This window comes from Notechis scutatus, chromosome 8 (assembly GCF_049901735.1).
Source record: "Notechis scutatus isolate UNSWTSFEM ecotype Mainland chromosome 8, rNotScu1.2, whole genome shotgun sequence".
NCBI classification, from domain to species: domain Eukaryota; kingdom Metazoa; phylum Chordata; class Lepidosauria; order Squamata; family Elapidae; genus Notechis; species Notechis scutatus.
In genome coordinates this window covers 9,210,859-9,229,774 of record NC_142016.1, presented here as the reverse complement: position 1 = coordinate 9,229,774, position 18,916 = coordinate 9,210,859, and the positions used below count along the sequence as shown (strand labels likewise).

The window sequence follows — 18,916 nt, the reverse complement described above, 5'->3', positions numbered from 1 at the left end:
CTACAGCACAAGCTACACCTCTGCCTGAGCAGGAAGCACCAGAGTGCCAAATGGGGCCTTTACGGAGAGGAAGCTTGATAGGGCAGGTATGTGACATTTATTTTTTTGCCCCAAATACCAAAATGAGAGTAGAATTATCTAAATTGCTGCAATGGGTATAAGATGCAACAAAGAAAGATGGTCTGATTCTTAGATTTCAGTTAATATGCACCCTCTTGTGTGCATGCTAGGATAAGGGTAATCCCCATGGGATTTAGTGGGTTTTGTTTTTTTAACAACTGTGCATAGAATCAGGTTCTAAGAGGTTTGGTTTAACCAGAAATGTTCCAAGCAAAGGAGAATTTACAATTACAAAGGTTTATGAATGGTGTTAATTAAATTCAATTACATAAAAAGTCACAACAAAATGAAAGTCCACCTTGGATTCAAGAAAGACTTTTAACTAAATGATATAACTTTTTAATCCGATATCAATCTTGACTCCTAATGAGTACATGGATAGTTCATGTAGTTTTCTTGGCAACAATTCAGGAGTTTTCATTTGAGAGTTTATGGACTGACCCCCAAATCACCCAACTGTTTTTTTGTGCCTAAGGGAGGCCTAAAACTCTTCGTCTTTCCTAGATCAGTGCATTTAACCATAATATCAAACCACAGTTCTATACAATTTCCCAATTTAGGCACTTTCGATATACATATGAACTTTCAATTCCTAGAGTTCCTTACCAGACAGGTTTAATCCAGCATAGCTGTTTAAGGAGCAGCAAACTTTGGCTGGGCCGTGAATGTAATTAAACCTCAAATATAGTTATTCAAAACTTAAGTCCTCAAGGGTAATGATTACAATATGCTTATGACTGAAACTTCATTTAAGGGGAATGGAAATACGTAGGCTGAGAAGGTGTTTCCTGGCAAAGGTTAATTTTAAAAGGCGAGACAGATAGCATAATATATTTAAGAGTGATGATCACCGTCCTGTAGGAATACTGGGTAGGCTGGAAGCACAGGTAATACAGAGGATACCTGCTTTGCATCTAGGAAATCCCAGGTTTGATGCTGAAGAAACTCCTCCCGAAATCCTGGAGAGCCATTGACAATGTAAATACTGGAATTGGCAGTTTCCTCTGTTGGAAGATAAGTAGGCAATTCAATTCCTAGTGACAGAAAAATCCACACCAGTATGGTGCTGTTGTAAAGGAATAGAAGCCAGAGTAGAGGAGCTGTCAGGTTGGAGGATGAAAGGTTTGCAGCAGAGAGCAAGGAAGGAGTAAACCACACAAAGCCTCAAAGGTAGGAAGGTTCAGTTAAGGTCTGGAGTAAGCACTTTAAGAACTTCATGAGTGTTGTTTATGGCAGGGTCTCCAACCTGGGCAATTTTAAGCCTGGCGGACTTCAACTCCCAGAATTCCCCAGCCAGCTGGGGAATTCTGGGAGTTGATGTCCTCCAAGCTTAAAGTTGCCCAGGTTGGAGACCCCTGGTTTATGGAATGCTTAACCTAGTCCCTGAATTTCCTGACTCTGCCCCATAAACTGACACAGGGAGTCGAGTCTGCTCAACAAATTAAGCCACAAAAACTTAAATTTAGCAGGTCACGGGATTGCCACTGCCAGATTTGCAACCCTGTAGGCTTAAAAAGCAAACCTGCCCTTTCTCTGTATACTGCACGAGTCAAAAAGAGGGCTGGGGAAATATTTAGACCTCTCACATCCTGGACATAAACTGTTTCAACTCCTACCCTCAAAACGACGCTATAGAGCCCTGAACACCAGAACAACTAGACACAAAGACAGTTTTTCCCCAAACGCCATCACTCTGCTAAACAAACAATTCCCTCAACACTGTCCAACTATTTACAAAGTCTGCACTACTATTACTGTTAATCTTCTCATCACTACTCATCACTCATCCCCTCCCACTTGTGACTGTATGACTGTAACTTTGTCGCTTGTATCCTTACAATTTATATGGACTGTTTCCTAGTATGATTTGATTGCTTATTGTACCCTACGACTATCATTAAATGTTGTACCTTATGATTCTCGACTCTTGATGAATGTATCTTTTCTTTTATGTACACAGAGTATTTGCACTTGTGTGTCCAATCACACTTGGACAATAAAGAATTCTATTCCATTCCATTCCGTCCCACTCTACTCTACTCATCTCATCTCATTTCAGGCCATCTGGGGCTTCCTTACTTAGGTGCACTTTGCACGCTCTCAGAGGAACACCGCCTTTTCAATTTGAGTTTGAATTCTTTATTGCCATTGTACGTATATACACAATATACATACAACGAAATTCACATAACACCCAGAGACCAGACTCAACATGCACGCGCACACACACACACACACACACAACAAAATTCCCCGCCTCCTTAAAACACACAAGCATCCACACAACAGACCAAGTAATACTGTCCAACAGCTCACCCACCGATGGTGGTCCTTCAGTTCATTGTGAAGTGCAATTATAGCTCTGGGATAAAAACTGTTCAGAAAACGTGTGGTCCGTTTTGCACATGTTTGCAGCTGAACCTCGCCAGCAGCACATCCACTGCACGCATTTCCCTGCTCCTCTTTGTAACGGGCAGGAGTTAGGTAGGTGTGAAGCTCGCCCGCCTCCACTGCTCACAGGGAAGCCCGGGGTGACTGGAGGTTGCCCAGAAGTTTGGACTCCATATCCCATAACCGCCTCAAAAGGTGCTTTTTCAACTAAATTTGAGACGACGGGGGCCCTGGATGATAAGAACCTCCCAAGACATCGCCCATAAATCTTGCTGGCCGGGGATGATGGGACTTGTAGCTCGATGCTCAGAGGATGCCAGGGGAGAGAGACCACCCAGGGCAAGGGTCTTCAAACTTGGCAAGTTTAAGGCTTGTGGACTTCAACTCCCAGAATTCCTGAGCTAATAGGACTGGAGGAGGGAATTCTGGGAGTTGAAGTCCACAAGCCTTAAAGCGGTCACGTTTGAAGACCCCTGTCCCAGGCTCTCAGAACTGACCGCGGCCACGTGGTCCAGGGCGGTCACGTGACGCGACAAAAAAAAGGTTTATCACGTGACCCTCCTCCGCCTCCGGAGTGAGACGACGCGGCGGGATGGTGGCACTGAAGCGCGGGCTGCCGCGGCTGGTGGCTTCGCTGCGGCCGGTGAGCGACCAAGGCCAGCGGGGCGGCTCCTCCTGGGCCTTTTTGCAAGGTGGCCTCGGGCGCTGCCCTAGGTGGACCTTCGGGCGCCTTCCGCGCGCTCGGGACTACAGTTTCCAGCAACTCTGGCGTAGAGGGTGAATGGCAGAGGATTCTGGGAGTTGCAGTCCCTCCAAAAATCTGGAGGGCGCTTTCCTTGCCTGGGTTTCTTAGCTTGAAACCCCGTGGCTGCATTCGCTTCAGATACTGACTTGGGTTAAGTTTAAGGTTAAGGTTGTTGGCTGTTGGCTTCTTTGTGTTGGGAGAACGCCACCTGCTTCAGTCCTTTGCCAATGCAAACCATTTGAAAAACTCCCAAGCATCGCCTGAGCCTGTGTGTGTGTGTGTGTGAGAGAGAGAGAGAGAGAGAGAGAGATTTGCACTCGGGGATCAGAACAAGTGGGCCGTGAGGTGGGTTCCGCGAGTCTTGAAGTGTTTTGAGAAGTTTGTGATAAAGTTTAGTCTGCTCAACAAAACAACATGGGCAGAACGTTTGCACCTCTCCTTACTACATGGGTGTATGTCTGGAGTAGGGAGCTGCGGCTTTGAGCCTTCTTCGACTCTGGCTGGGAGTCCTGGGGAGAGGTGAAGTCTGCATGCACAACTCTGATCTGTGGCTGCAACATGTGCGGGATAAGAATAGTAGCTTTAACTTTTCCAAGGACTTAGGATGCACTCCAATTTGTTTGGTGGCTGGTCTTTTTTTTGGGGTGGGGGTGGGGGGGTCATTCTTATCCTAAGCTAAGCATGGCTCCCTTTTTACTATGTGGCGCTGTGCCTTTTTGGGGGGCAAGGACAAGGAAAGAAACATGATGTAGCATATACAGGTAGTCCTTGACATGACCACAATTGAGCTCAACTGTTGCTAAGCAATACAGCTGAGTTTTGACCTTTGCCACAGATGTCAAGTGAATCGTTGCAGTTGTTAATAACATGTTTTGTGAAGTGAATCTGGCTTCCCCACCGACTTTGCTGGTCAGAAGGTTGCAAAAGGTGACCATATGACCCTGGGATACTGCAACTGTCATTAATATTGCCAAGTGTCTGGATTTTTATCACGTGATCGTTGGGATGCTGCAACAGTTGTAGGTGTGAAAAATGCTGTAAGCCACTTTTTCAGTGCTGTTTTAACTTTGAACAGTCACTAAATGAATTATTGTAAGCTGAGAACTACCTGTATATGCTAGGACTTTTATGTGGATGGAGATGATTTAAATATTCATGCTTCAGTAGCACTCAAACCTTTGAGCCTCATTCACTGGATAACTTACTAATGCAGCCTCAAGGGCATTCCCAGGTTGCCTCTCCATGCAGCTGCCTTTTTACATTCATGAGAACTTGGGAATGGCCTTGGAACAGCAGCATTGAGCTTTCTGGCAGACATGGCTGCCTCAGTGCTTTGTGGAGGTGTGTATTGTTTGTACCCATAAGCTTCATGAAGTTTTTTTTTTTTTTGCATGCTTTGTACAGCTTTAAATTTTGTGTCTTTCACACCTGAAAATATGCAGAAACATAGCTAGTTTTTAAGTAGTTGGGGAGGGGTTCAGAGGCCACTAAATCATGGCTTGGGAGCCAAAGATAGCTATGGAGCCTCAGATTGCCCACTCCTGTCTTAAATGAAGAAAGCTTCCTAGGTTCTCTGGTTTCAAATCTACATGTTTTTTTGTCATTTTTTCCAACTACGTGTGGATTTTAGTCCAGTATTTTTTAGCATCCGCACAGGTCCACCACATATGGTAATATGAGCCAGGTGTCTGATGACATTTCCAACATTTTTCGGATTTATTCTTGAACATTCTTGCTATTCTTGTCCGGGGAAAATGCCACCTGTAAAACATCTTGTACAAATTTTCTTTATATGCTGTTGACATTGTCATTTTATAATTTTGAGACCATAATTTTTGCCATTTCTCAAGATCAATCCCATATCCAAAATTCTTCCCCCAAGCAATCATAGTTTCTTTAACTTGTTCTTCTTCTAGTTTATTTTCTAATAAATATCCATACAATTTTTTAATCACCTTTTCATCAGTACCTGTCAAAATCTTATCTAAGTCAGTCAGTTTATCATAGAAACCTTCTGTTTTAGAATCTTTATTATACCTTGAATGTATTTGCGCATATGAAAACCAATTCATCTTTATACCTTGTTCCTCTAGTTTTTGTATAGATTTTAGTTCACCCTTTTCATTCAATATTTCACCATATCTAACTGTTTGTTCCTTTTTGTATGTTATAGAATAAGAAAATGCTTCAATAATCGATAACCAGACTGGAATTTTCAAATAACATTGTCTTTTAATCTTCTCCCAGTTTAACCACAGAGACTCCCGTATATAATGTCTTCTAAAATACCCCTGTGTTTTAGTTCCTTTATACCATAAGTTTTACAATGAACTTTTAATTTTGCGGTTTCCTGCAGCATAGAGTTCCCTAGAACACAGTGGTTTTCAAAAACAGATGTTTGAAGACAACAGCCATATTCTGCATTGAAGAAGTGTACAGTATATAGTATCTGCATGCAGGAATGTCTTACGACAGTGGTGAATTACACCCCAAATGAAGCAATATAAAAGCAGAAACAGAGTCAAATCACAGTAGTAGAAAGCAAGGCAGGAGTTTCTTGCTGAGCCAACCTAAGGGAGATAGAAAGCTTCTTGATTTGGGATCCTCTAGTTTAGCATTGAAATCTGGGGCAGTGATGGTCCGTGGTTTCTAAAAGGTCTTTCCCAGCCCTGTCTGGATGTGCCAAGACTGTCTTGGAGACCTTGTGCTTCAGAATGGATTCTCTATCGCTGTGCCAAGGCACTTCTTATTTTCTAAAGGTGAGGCTTGAGGCTGGCCAGTGCTACTGAATGGAGCATTTGTAATTGGATGCCAATCCTGTACAGTTGTTTTGCAAACAAAATTAGTTGGAATGGAAGCGGTATTCCAAAAGTGTAGACATGAAATAGCCTTAGCTGCTTTGTACTTTGTTGGGATGGCAAGATAATTTTTTTTATACTACTTCAGGAATAAAAGTAAATTGGAGGGAAAAAAAATGGTTGAAATTATAAGTGCCAGCCTTGTGTTAATAAGATCTTCCTGGACCTGATTTATTCTAAAGACAAACTGCAATTCCATGATTCTCAAGGGGTTATAATCTGACATATCTGGAGATTGAAAGGTTAACGAATATTAACATATCTATCGCTAACAAAATGGCATCTCTTGCAGAATCACAGCAGGAGCAGAGTAATTTTTCATACATTTGATACACTCAGGATACTATAGATGGTCTACTGAATTGGCATTTTTTTTTCTTTCCCTTGTTTTACAGTTCAGTTTATCAGCCGCTGGAACATTTCCCAAGCATGTGAAAATAGTGGAGGTCGGTCCACGGGATGGCTTGCAGAATGAAAAGGCAAGTGACCTCTGCTAAGCTATGTTTGGCTTGTAGCTGAAATCTGGAATAAGTGGCTTTGGTGGTTTTATGCTTGTGAAATGAATGTTTTGACATCATTGCTGTTTTGATTTTTCTCCTAGGTAAAACACTGGCATAGCTTAAAAATTCAACCCTCACTCTGTGTTCCCAGAATTCCTATTAGTTTAATTACTTGAAATATGCTGGAATGTGCCAATAAATCAGTGTATACCAAAAATGCCCATTTGGGAGAGTGGATTTGGACATGACCATGTGATTTGCTTAATGACCACCCTAAAAGTGGTCAAATGACTGAAATTCCAGTCCCAATTATGGTTTGTAAGTTGAGCACTAGTTGTAAGCAATGAGGTTGTTAAGCGAGTTTACACATGACTGTGCCTGATTTTACAACTGCTTTTGTTGTGGTTGTTAATCTTCACTCTCTGACTTTGTTTTGGGAAACCAACTGGGAAGTAAATGTTGATCACATGACCTGGGACACTGCAGCCTTTGTCATGCCGATTGCCAAGCATCCAAACTGCAATCAGGGAATGCTGCAGTGGTTATAAATACATAGGCCAGTCATAAGTCCCTAATTTCAGCACTGTTCTAACTTTGCACAGTTGCTAAATGAGTGGTCATATGTCGAGGACTTACCTGTATGCAGAATCACAAGAATGGAGCTTTATTTGCAATGGGTAAACATTTGGGTCAGTCTCAAAGTCCATTCTAGCATTGGCAAACCTGAGAAAAGGAAGTGTTTACAAATCTGATTGATGTCACAAAGTCAACAAAATTAAATCCGGCAAATGTGTTTCTGTTTATTATAATAGGTATGTTGTTTCTGTGTGGCTGTTTGTGGGCTCCATTTTAAAAATCTACGGTTAGGGAAATATAGTATAAAGGAGCAAAAAAATGGGAAATATTATAGAATGTAGTAATTCAGCCAACAGCTAAATGTCGATAAGGAAATACCATTATAGAATTGCTATTAAAAGGGGAATTATCTCTCTCTTTTCAGAATATTGTTCCCACCCAGGTGAAAATTGACTTAATCGACATGTTGTCAGAGACTGGTCTCTCCGTTATAGAAGCCACCAGTTTTGTCTCTCCAAAATGGGTACCACAGGTCAGTATGGAAAAGAACGCAAAGAAGTTGTCTACACAAGCTACAATTACTTTGCTCCTTTGCAAGATCTAGTTCGGCTTATTCAACATAGCTTAATTAAAGCAAATTTTGGCTTCGTCTTTGGTATAAATCAGGGGTCTCCAACCTTGGCAACTTTAAGCCTGGTGGACTTCAACTCCCAGAATTCCCCAGCCAGCAAAGCTGGCTGGGGAATTCTGGGAGTTGAAGTCCACCAGGCTTAAAGTAGCCAAAGTTGGAGACCCCTGGTATAAATGAATGTCTCAGCTTGGTTTCTTTCATAACGAGAGGCACAATTTTATGTTTTCCTGCTAATCGCAGTAAATGCAAGATCTAAGGGCTGGAGGTACACCAGGGGTGTCCAATCTTAGCAACTTTAAGACTTATGGACTTCACCACCCCAGAATTCTGGGAATTGAAGTGCACAAGTCTTCAAGTTGCCAAGGTTGGATATGCCTGTTCTACACTTACAAAGGGTGATTAGTCATCTCAATTTAGTACAGCATGTGGCAGGATTATCTCCGAGGAATTTAAAAACCTGTTTGTTTTTCATTTTGGTACTTAGATGGCTGACCACACAGAAGTTATGCAAGGCATCAGGAAGGCCTCTGGGGTCAGCTACCCTGTTCTGACGCCCAATCTCAAGGGATTTGAAGCAGCGGTAAGAAATCTGCAGTCAAAAAGCTCCTAGGTCCTTTCACTAGTGGGGAAGGTACTAATGAGTGGAGCTATAAAACCTGTGGCACTCTTTTGTACTGCTCTTTGATAGGTATAGGAAGTCCTCAAGTTATGACCATAATGGAGCCTTCCCATTACGGTCGTAAGTTGTGACAAGTAAATCCATGGTTTGCTATGGGCCAGTTTTATTGAAAATGGGAAGTAAAAGTGCCGGTTTTCAACAAAACTGTCTTAAATTGAGCTCATGTGACCACAGGGCCTGCAAATGGCTGTAAATATGGCCTGGTTGCCAAGCACCCAAAATGTAGTTATATGACCCTGGGGGACACACACACACACACCCAACTATCAGAATTTTGAATGCAGGTAAAAAGTACCTCCCAGTTCGGTCCATCAGTAGTTCAAATGGTCACCAAGCAACTAGTCGTAAGTCGAGAAATACCTATCTGTCTTCTCTATCTCAGTTGAAAAAGCAGATCCACCCAGGCAGATCATTAGTCTGAACTGAAGAGCTACAGCTGGCTCTCCCATTCGTTGCTTTGGCACTGCCATTCTGGTTTCTCATCCAGAGTTTCTGCTTCCCTGTGTCTTGAGGACGTGGTTGTCTGGAAGACCTTGTGTCCCAGCAGGTTGGCTTGGTGACCTTGGCCAGTTACACTCCCAGCCTATCTCACTCAGAGAGTTGGTGCTGTGAGAAAAACAGGAGGAGGGAATATTAGATATGTTTGTCATCTTGTGCTAGCATGGGGGGAGGAGTGAAGAGGGGGCTGAGCTTAGAGTCCTTGCACTGCAGGAAGCAGGAGAAGCCTTATCTGACTCATCCCAAGAGAATCTGGCAAGATTCTTGTAAATAGGCATTGCGACAACATAGAAGAAACTTTTATTAGCTCACAGAGTCGTTCTGATTCCTTGTGCCTGATACTTGTAAAGTAAAAAAGGTGGGATAACAATCTAATAAGTACATAATGGATAAACTCATCACAAGGGGAGGAACAAGTGCTAGGCTTTTCTGAACAGAGAAATGTATAATATCTAAGCTCTTTTTTGTATTGTTTATAGGTGGCAGCCGGAGCCAAGGAAGTGTCAATCTTCGGAGCAGCTTCGGAACTCTTCACAAGAAAGAACATCAACTGTTCCATAGAGGAGAGTCTGCAAAGATTTAGTGATGTTCTGCAGGCATCCAAAGGAGCCAGTATTCCAGTCCGAGGGTAAATATTAGCACTGCATGCTGATTTGGGTGAGGAACAAGCATCCTTATGTGTAGCCCGTGAGAAGGAGGAAGGAAGGCTGAGACATGGACGAAAGGAGGATCTAAGCAGGAAACTATCCAGCGTCCTTTCCAGGAAACACAAAAATGTTCCTCTTAGCTCCGTCTTCCCAATCTAGCACTCTTCAAATGTGTTTAGCCTGCAACTCCCAGATTTTCAGGCTGTCTTGGAATTCTGTTTAGCAGTTAGTCCTCATGATGGCTGTGAAAATATTTACAGACCCGTCACATCCCGGACATGAACTGTTTTAACTCCTTCCCTCAAAACGACGTTATAGAGCCCTGCACAACAGAACAACTAGACACAAGGGGAGTTTTTCCCCGAAAGCCATCACTCTGCTAAACAAAGAATTCCCTCAATACTGTCCAACTATTTACAAAGTCTGCATTCCTATTACCATTAATCTTCTCATCACTCCTTATCACCCATCCCCTCCCATCTGTGACTGTATGACTGTAACTTTGTATCCTTACGATTTATATGGACTGTTTCCTAGTATGATTTGTTTGCTTATTGCACCCTATGAGTTTTATTAAGTCTTGTACCTGATGATTCTTGACTCTTGACGAATGTATCTTTTCTTTTATGTGCACTGAGAGCATTTGCAAATTCTTTGTGTGTCCAATCACACTTGGCCAATAAAAGAATTCTGTTCTGTTCTATTCTATTCTATTCTGTTCTATATTTTCTATTCTATTCTGTATTTTCTATTCTGTTCTGTTCTATTCTATTCTATTCTATTCTGTATTTTCTATTCTATTCTATTCCTATTCTATTCTATTCTATTCTATTCTATTCTATTCTATTCTATTCTATTCTATTCTATTCTATTCTATTCTATTCTAATAAACAGTCTCCTCCTCCTCCTCTGTAGATGTTTTTAAAAACCCTACATGACCTGGTAACTTCCCCACGTACTAACTGTGGGAAGAGGTTGCGTTGCGCCTGTTCCCCCCATCAAAAGATATTACGTGATGGATCGATATCTCGTGAACGAAACAAAAGGGAGCCAGGGGCTGCTATTTTTCATTAACTGGCCTCCATGCATTTCTCTTCCCTTCTCCATGCAGCTACGTCTCCTGCGTTCTTGGCTGCCCTTATGAAGGAAAGATTTCTCCTGCTAAAGTGGCAGAGGTAAGTTTGTGACGTGGGCCTGTTCAGAAGAAGTGTTCTTTCTGGTAGACTCCACTTTTCTACAAAAAAAAAACTAAGACGAGCCTTTGAGAAGAGTGTTAAATCTCACCACGCATGTATTGTCCTACTGACTGAGTAGGATTTGCCTTCTGTTCTGATTTCATTGCAAGGACAGGAGAGAGCACAGGTTAGACCAGAGCTCTCCAACCTTGGCCACTTTAAGCCTGGCGGACTTCAAGCAAAGCTGGCTGGGGAATTCTGGGAGTTGAAGTCCGCCAGGCTTAAAGCGGCCAAGGTTGGAGACCCCTGGGTTGGAGGATCTGTATGGAGAAAGTTCCATGTTCTATTTCAGCATCCTACAGTATCTCCGGACAGGTTGTTTGTTTCTACCTAGCCGGGCCTTGGTGAGCTGTTTTAACTCACCATAAACAACACTGAATTAGATGCGAATAAACCTCTTGAGTTGGAATGAGGCTCATAAATATCCAACCCTCTGACCAGCAGCTGTCAGTGAATGAGGAAAAACACACACTGCACCTCTGCGTGGGATAAATTGAGCTCATTCCCCCTTTCACCCCGTTGCTTTTGTGATGTGTTAGAGTTCAGTTTGAGTGGTGCAAATTGAAATCCCAGAGGTTGAAACTCTGAAAGCTGGCTTTTCCCTGAAGAACTAGTGTTATTTTATACAGGTAGTCCTCAACTAATAGCAATAGCAATGGCACTTAGACTTATATACCGCTTTATAGTGCTTTACAGCTCTCTCTGAGCGGTTTTACAGAGTCAGCCTGTTGCCCCCAACAATCTGGGTCCTCATTTTACCCACCTTGGAAGGATAGAATGACCGTAATGACGCCTGTCATGGAGTCCAGAATTTATGTCATACATCATAATAGTTCTAAGCCAAGGCTTTCATGTGACTAGAACCAATTTTACAACTTTTTTGTGGTTGAGCAAATGCCGTGGTTGTTAAGAAAACACCACTGCAACTAGCTGTAAAGTTGAGCCAGTTGCCAAATGCCCAAAATGTGTTCCTGTGGCTATGGGGAGTGTGTGTGTATGTGTGTGCAGCTGGAATTTGAGAATTGGGTTTTATGTAGCTTTTGGGAGGGTTGTCATAACTTCAAACAGCTGCTAAGTGACTGGTCATTAAGTGAGGATGACCTGTTATGAATATTTTTGATTTTAAGAGTTGTGTGCCCATGTTATCCATTGCTTTAATATTGAAGTAATTTTTTTTATAAACTAACAGTCATGGATTGCTGTAAAATTCAGATCACGGAGGAATCTGGGTTGAGGACAAGAAGATTTCCCATCTAAAGGAAATTGATTGTGTGAACAAGTAGATGTAGGTTTCTGGATAAAGATGGAAAGCTTGATTTGGGTGGCATAGATGGCTAGGGCAGTTTTTATGATTTGGAATCTTCATGATCTAAACTAGGGGTGTCCAACCTTGACAACTTTAAGACTTGTGGACTTCAACTCCCAGAATTCCTCAGCCAGCTTTGCTGGCTGAGGAATTCTGTTAGTTGAAGTCCACAAGTCTTAAAGTTGCCAAGGTTGGACACCCCTGATCTAAACCGTACTTTTCCTGTGGATTCCGCAAGGAAGATTCCACAGATTGTGTTCTCAGTCTCACCTGAGAAGCTCAACCTGGGGGAGTCTATGGAGATTCCCAATCATCCAGGTCATGGTTGTCCCAAAGGTGTTTTTTTCCGAAAAGGCAACTGGACTTCCTTGGTGTTTTCTTAGAAAACACGTTGCTTCACATCCAAGAACTGAAGAAGCATCTTGGATGAGAAGCAAAATATTTTCAAAGAAAACACCAAGGAAGTCCAGTTGCCTTTTGGCAAAAAACCAACAACTTTGGCTCAACCTGAAGTTTATTTACCTGCCATTTGCAGCTATGGCAAGAGAAATTGGGCCAACTGGACTGAGCACCAGTTCCAGGGAAAGAAAATCCTGAAGACGAATCCATCCTAATTATTACAATTGTCTGTTGAATTTGCAAAAGAAGAAAAACAATAAGAAGCTACATTTAAAAAAAAATCTCCTTTGCGACAGGTGTCAAAGAAAATGTATGCGATGGGGTGCTATGAGATTTCTCTCGGCGACACCATTGGTGTGGGGACCCCAGGCAACATGAAGGAGATGCTGTCTGCAGTCATGAAGGAGGTGCCCGTTGAAGCCCTTGCAGTTCACTGCCACGACACTTATGGACAAGCTCTTGCCAATACACTAGTCGCACTACAGGTGAGTTTTCATTTAGTCTTCGAAGCAACCTTTAGACCAGGGGTTTCCAACCTTGGCGACTTTAAGACTTGTGGACTTCAACTCCCAGAGTTCATAAAGTGGACTTGTAGACTTCATAAGTGGACTTGTAGACTTCATAAGTGGACTTGTGGACTTCAACTCCCAGAGTTCATAAAGTGGACTTGTGGACTTCATAAGTGGACTTGTGGGTTCATAAGTGGACTTCTGGACTTCAACTCCCAGAGTTCTGAGAGTTGAAGTCCACAACTCTTAAAGTTGCCAAGGTTGGAGACCCCTGCTTTAGACCATGGGTGACAAACTCAATTGTGTCACATGACATATCGTGGAGTTTTTTGCCTTTGCAGAGCCGGGGTGAGTATGGCTTGCACATAACGCATCCAGTTTACGGGCCACCAGTTTAACATCCCTGTTTAGACGTAGTCCTTGACTTATGACTGACACAAAAAATGACGTCAGGGTGGAAAATCAGAAGTCCAGGCAGTTCAAGGTTTATTGCAAGCGTGTGCTCTCTACAAGAATCTGAACTATTAACTGTTAAAGGAAATTTAATGGGAGATAAGAATAGAAAAGAATTCAAGGAGGGATGGACTTGGGCATGAAGGGACTCAAGATTGATGACGCATTTGACCCCTCCCTTAGGCTCACCCGGGTGAACTTCTACAAACATGGATTCAAAGTTCCAGCAGTGACGGCCCCCCTCTGCAATCATGTGACTGAACTTCTGATGCTCAGCGACAAAACTCCATTTGCAGGCATAGTCATGACTGCATTTTATCACTGCTAACAATATCTGAGCATTACGGTCATATGTACCTGTAATAGAACGAAAGCAGTTTGCTCACCATCTACCTTCTCTAAATCAAATCTGAGCATTAGACAGGCCCTGTGAATGAGAATATTGGTAAAGGAGGCATATATATGGAAGATAATGTAGTATTGCAGGCAAACTCTGCCTACAGCGTTGAGTTCGATCTTGAACAGCTCAAGGTTGACTCAGCCTTCCATCCTTCTGACATCAATAAAATGAGGACCCAGATTGTGGAGGCAATGTGTTAACATTGTAAAGCACCCAGAGAATGCTGTAAAGCACTTTAGGGTGGTATATAAGTCTTACGTACTATATACTGTATATATAAAAGTGAAATACTACTCATGCATCATCACAAAATCTCCAGAACTGTAAAGCCTACAAACTTGAAATTTTGGCACATATGTTCCTCTTGGCTTCTAAGTGCTCACTAAGAAAGGATTTTGTGAAATGACCATCAGAGCATTAGTTTTTCATATATTATTATTAACATGCTCTGATGCTAAGGAGTTCTAGTCCCCCTCCCCATCTGAAAATAAATTTGTTCCAGTATGCAAAAACACAAGCAGAGGAGAGGAGTTTCAGTTTTAGTTTCATAGCACCAAGCAGCTTTAGTACAGAACAGTTGAGCTAAGCCACGCCCAGGCTCCTTGCTGTCTCCTTGTTCACAGAGCAAATACTGTTTCAGTTTCCAAACAGCTCTCAACTCACTGACAGGACGCTAGCCAGATGAATACTGATGGATGCTGCTAGGTAGAGGCAGAATTCCCCCCCTTATTTTCCTCCCCAAAAACTAAGCCCGACCACATAGTTTCGTAGTAAAGTATGGGTATCAAGCTAGTAATACATATTTTTCAAAAAAAAAGAGAGAAGAGAAACCTTATTTGGATCTTCAAAAGCTTCCTGTAATTTCTCATGATTTATTATAACGATTGCAAATGGTTCTTTGAGGGTTCTGTTTCTTTTTGCAGATGGGTGTGAATGTGGTCGATTCATCGGTTGCTGGCCTTGGAGGCTGTCCTTATGCTCAGGGAGCATCAGGAAATGTGGCAACGGAAGACATGGTGTACATGCTGCACGGCCTTGGGATTCACACAGTAAGTGGGAAACTGCTTTAGTTCTCTCTCCTTAGCTGGCCATCGGAGGTAGGCCTCAGCAGATAAACTAAACCTATAGGTTACCAAGCTTTCATTGGATCTTGAAATGCTAAAAGTGCGAAAAATTAATTAGCGGGATAGCTTAGCAGCCTTTTTATTTATATCCTACCTTTATAATTTTTTTTATAAGCAACACAAATTGGTGAGCATAGCCAATACTTCTCCCTGCAACAATCCCCTGTTGGGTGAACTGGACAGAGAGAAAGTGACTGGCCCAAAGTTGTCCACCTGGCTTTGATGGCCAAGTTGGGACTACAATTCACAGCCTCCTGCTTTCCAGCCTGGGTGCCTTAACTACTACACCAAACTGGCTTTAAAAGCCTAAGTTCTCCACTATTGTGCAAAAAGTCAGTTGCTCTTAATTCATACAAGGCACAGAACAAAAGTGCTTCCCAAAGTTAATACTAAGCATGCTTAAGATGTGTGAATGTAGCTGTAGGTTTATAGCTAAATTTAGTAAGTGTATGGTATGAATCTAGCCAGTGGTCATATCCATTGCACGAGACAAACATACATTGCTTCTGAGAGCAGATGGCCCATAAGAGAAAAGTGTTTGTTTGCTCCTGCATTTAATAAAGTTGCTGCTCCTTTGTAAAGTAAAACACAATTTACTATTCGCCTGGTTTGACTTTATTATTTTTAATTCTGTAAAATAAGACCAAAACTAAATAATCCCCAGAATTTAGAAATTTAATGTTTGTTTAAAATACTCTATATTAATCAACTGCAGCTACACTTTAAAAAGTCAGTAAATAAATCTCCCAATTAAAGCTTGTAGCTCTTTTGTTCCCAGCATATCTTAACCAAATGTTGTTTCACACATGAAAGGCTTCTAACCCACATCTGCTCTTTAAAGAGTATGAAAAGAAATTTTAGACTACTGTCCTCAAAAGATTCTGCACTTGAGTCTTTTGGATGTTTCTGTAAATGTTCCCAACCCACATGAAACAGGAGCCTGTCAGAATATCATACAGGTCGTCCTTGATTTACAATAGTTCATTTAGTGACCACCAGGGGTGGGATTCTACCAGTTCGCACCTATTCGCTAGAACCGGTTGTTAACATTCTAAGCAGTTTTGAGGACCGGTTGTTAGAAGAAATTACTGGCCTAATCCTGTAAGGAAGGCAGGAAGGAAACATTCTGGTGTTGCTTACAGAAACTGCCTCTCCGTTAACCCTTATTACGTTCTTGGCAGGACTAGACTTCCTGTCTCTGGTACGTCTCTGGAGTTTTTTTCCCTCCTTTGCTGGTACTTTGCTTGTGTGGAGTGACCATTCAAAGTTACAATGGCACTGAAAAAAGTGACTTATGAGCTTTTTTCACACTTACGGCTGTTGCAGCATCCCCACAGTCACGAGAGGCCAGGCGAGGAGATGGTGCTTCGATGTGAGTGATATTGAGTTGGCCACCCCCAGCCAATAACATGACCACCAAGCCATGCCCACCAACTAAGACACGCCCACAGAACTGGTTGTTAAAAAATTTGAATCCCACCCCTGGTGACCACTCAAAGTTACACTGGCACTCGAAAACTAACTTTATGTCCCTTTTTCACACTTACAACTGTTGCAGCATCTCTGTGGTCAGTTGGTTAAAATTCAGATTCTTGGCAAGTGGTTCATATTGATGGTGGTTGTGGTGTCCCAGGGTCACATGATCACATTTTGTGACATTCTGACCAAGTGAATGAAGATTCACTTGATGGCCATGTTGCTAACTTAACAGCTGCAGTGATTCACTTAACAACCGTGGGAATAAAGGTCATAAACTGGGGCACTTATTCACTTAACCGTCTTGCTTAGCAACAGAAACTTTGAGTTCAATTGTGGTTGTAACTTGAGGACTGCCTTGTAGCTTCGTGAATGCAAAATAAACAGCTGTCCTTTTTTTCTCCTCTCTTTTAACCTACCAAAGGGTGTGGATCTATCAAAGCTCCTTGAAGCAGGCACTTTCATCTGCAAGATGCTGAACCGGAAGACCAGTTCAAAAGTTGCACAGGCCACCTGCAAACTGTGAGGTAGATCAGTGCCTTTCCTGGACTTGCTGGGAATCAAAACTGCATGGCAGTCTGGAAACTGCCATGCTAGCATTTGTTCCCCTCACTGTATTTAAGCACTATCCAATGACTCAGAATTAAAAGACCAGAAAATGAAACGGCTGGATTTTACACTAAAAGGAAGAAGACTTTAAAAGAATGTAGGATGCCAGAGCTCCCTAGCAAATGTGTTGGATGTGTTTGAAGATGGATGTTGCAATTGTTTTAAGGGGCAAAGGCATTGTTCTCGCCCTTATTTTTGATCTAGGCCTCTTGTGCCTAACCCTAAACCCTGAAATCTGTTTTGTACCTAGGGCCATCACACTGCCTCCAATGTTTCTCCAGTGCTGGGTTTTCTAAAGGTTTTAACTGTCAGGACAAACTTCCCTTTTCATAAGCTGTTGGGTCATTAGGATCCTTTTTAGGGGCAGTGGTCCTGGGGAATTCTGGGAGTTGAAGTCCACACAACTTAAAAGTGGCCAAAGTTGAGAAACCCAGACCTACAGGATTTGCCTCGTCAAACCTTGAAACAGAAAAATGTATGCTGGGATTTCTTTCCAAATAAAACACATTTTTACTCTGGATTGAATGTTATTTGTGCCATTTGATTTTCCTCCAATGTTCTTCACAATTGAACCAAACTTGAGATAGTCCTTAACTTAGAACCATTCATTTCATGACCAAAGTTAGAATGGCACTAAAAAAGTGGCTTATGACCATTTTTCACATTTTTGACCATTGCAGCATCCCCGTTCAAAATTCAGACGCTTGGTAACTGGCATGAATTTATGACGGTTGCCCGTATCCCAGGGTCATGTGATCTTTTGTCAAAGTCAGATTTTTGGGAAGCCAGATTCACTTTATAACTAAGTTACTAAATTAACAACTGCAGTGATTCACTTAACAACTGTGGTTCAATTTTCTGAGTGACAGGACTGATGTTTGCAAATGTTTTTAGTGATTTTGCAAGTGGTCTGTCCACTTATGACCGACCGACCAAGCGCATGTTGGATTTGCTTGGCACTGATTAACTTGTTGCTGGACTTTCAACCTTGCAGTTTGGGGCTGCTCCTGTCACTGAGCTTTGCACTTTAGCGCTACTTTTTTGGGGATCGATCTTGGGGCCCAGCTTAGGTCCCACACATGAAGATAAATAAGGTCCCAGACTGCAGCTCTATGGGTGGGTGTCTGGGGTGCTTCCGGATGTTTGACCCCCATTTCCTTGTCTGAGCTGGATATTATACTTAGCCCAAGGGTGTCCAACCTTGGCCATGTTAGCTGATGTGGTTCGCCGGCAGCAGGTATGGACAGCTGAGGTCTCAGAGAGCGAGGACTCAGATGAGGGGCCTGCGTGTGATGCAGGGATGGGGCCAGGACCATCAGGGAGTGGAATGCTGCCTTTGGAGATTGTGTAGGCTGGCAGCAGTGATGAAGAGGACCCCGAGGAGCCTGTATGCCCAGTGCGTGCAGGGCTGCTAAAAGAGCAGCTGCAGCAGCACGGGTGACTTGGGAGTAAGGCTGCAAGGTAATGGCCCCTCCCTGAGGAGATAAAAGCCAGCTGAGAAACTGGAGTTCTTTGCAGGAAGCAAAGAAGTTTTTGCACTCAAGCCTGGTGGACGTTCGGAATATCTTGGTTGGTGTTTGGAGACTCTTTGTGTTTGAAATATTTCTTAGTAACTTTATCTTGTGTTCTTGACAACCTTGGCAAGGCTCATTCTTACCAGAGACAATTAGTTTGAAACAGCCTTTTAACCGTGAAGGAACGGAATTCGTAAAGAATCATTAAACAGTTTTGCTGTTACCTCTGTTTCATGTTTGTTTCCT

General features: G+C 42.5%; 1 protein-coding gene across 2 annotated transcripts; it reads left to right on the top strand.

Annotated features, from left to right (window-relative positions):
* HMGCL (3-hydroxy-3-methylglutaryl-CoA lyase) lies at positions 1-17,676 on the top strand. 2 transcript variants are annotated; one of them, XM_087970579.1, is made up of 9 exons: positions 1-86; positions 6,510-6,593; positions 7,615-7,722; positions 8,306-8,401; positions 9,478-9,626; positions 10,757-10,820; positions 12,882-13,070; positions 14,871-14,996; positions 16,972-17,676. In XM_087970579.1, the coding sequence occupies exons 1-9, from the start codon at positions 51-53 to the stop codon at positions 17,071-17,073; spliced, it is 954 nt and encodes a 317-aa protein (XP_087826705.1). In that variant the 5' UTR covers positions 1-50; the 3' UTR covers positions 17,074-17,676. The 2 variants fall into 2 exon arrangements, with proteins under 2 accessions (XP_087826705.1, XP_087826704.1); XM_087970578.1 differs by lacking the exon at positions 1-86 and adding an exon at positions 2,994-3,154.
* Positions 17,677-18,916: the final 1,240 nt, after the last annotated feature.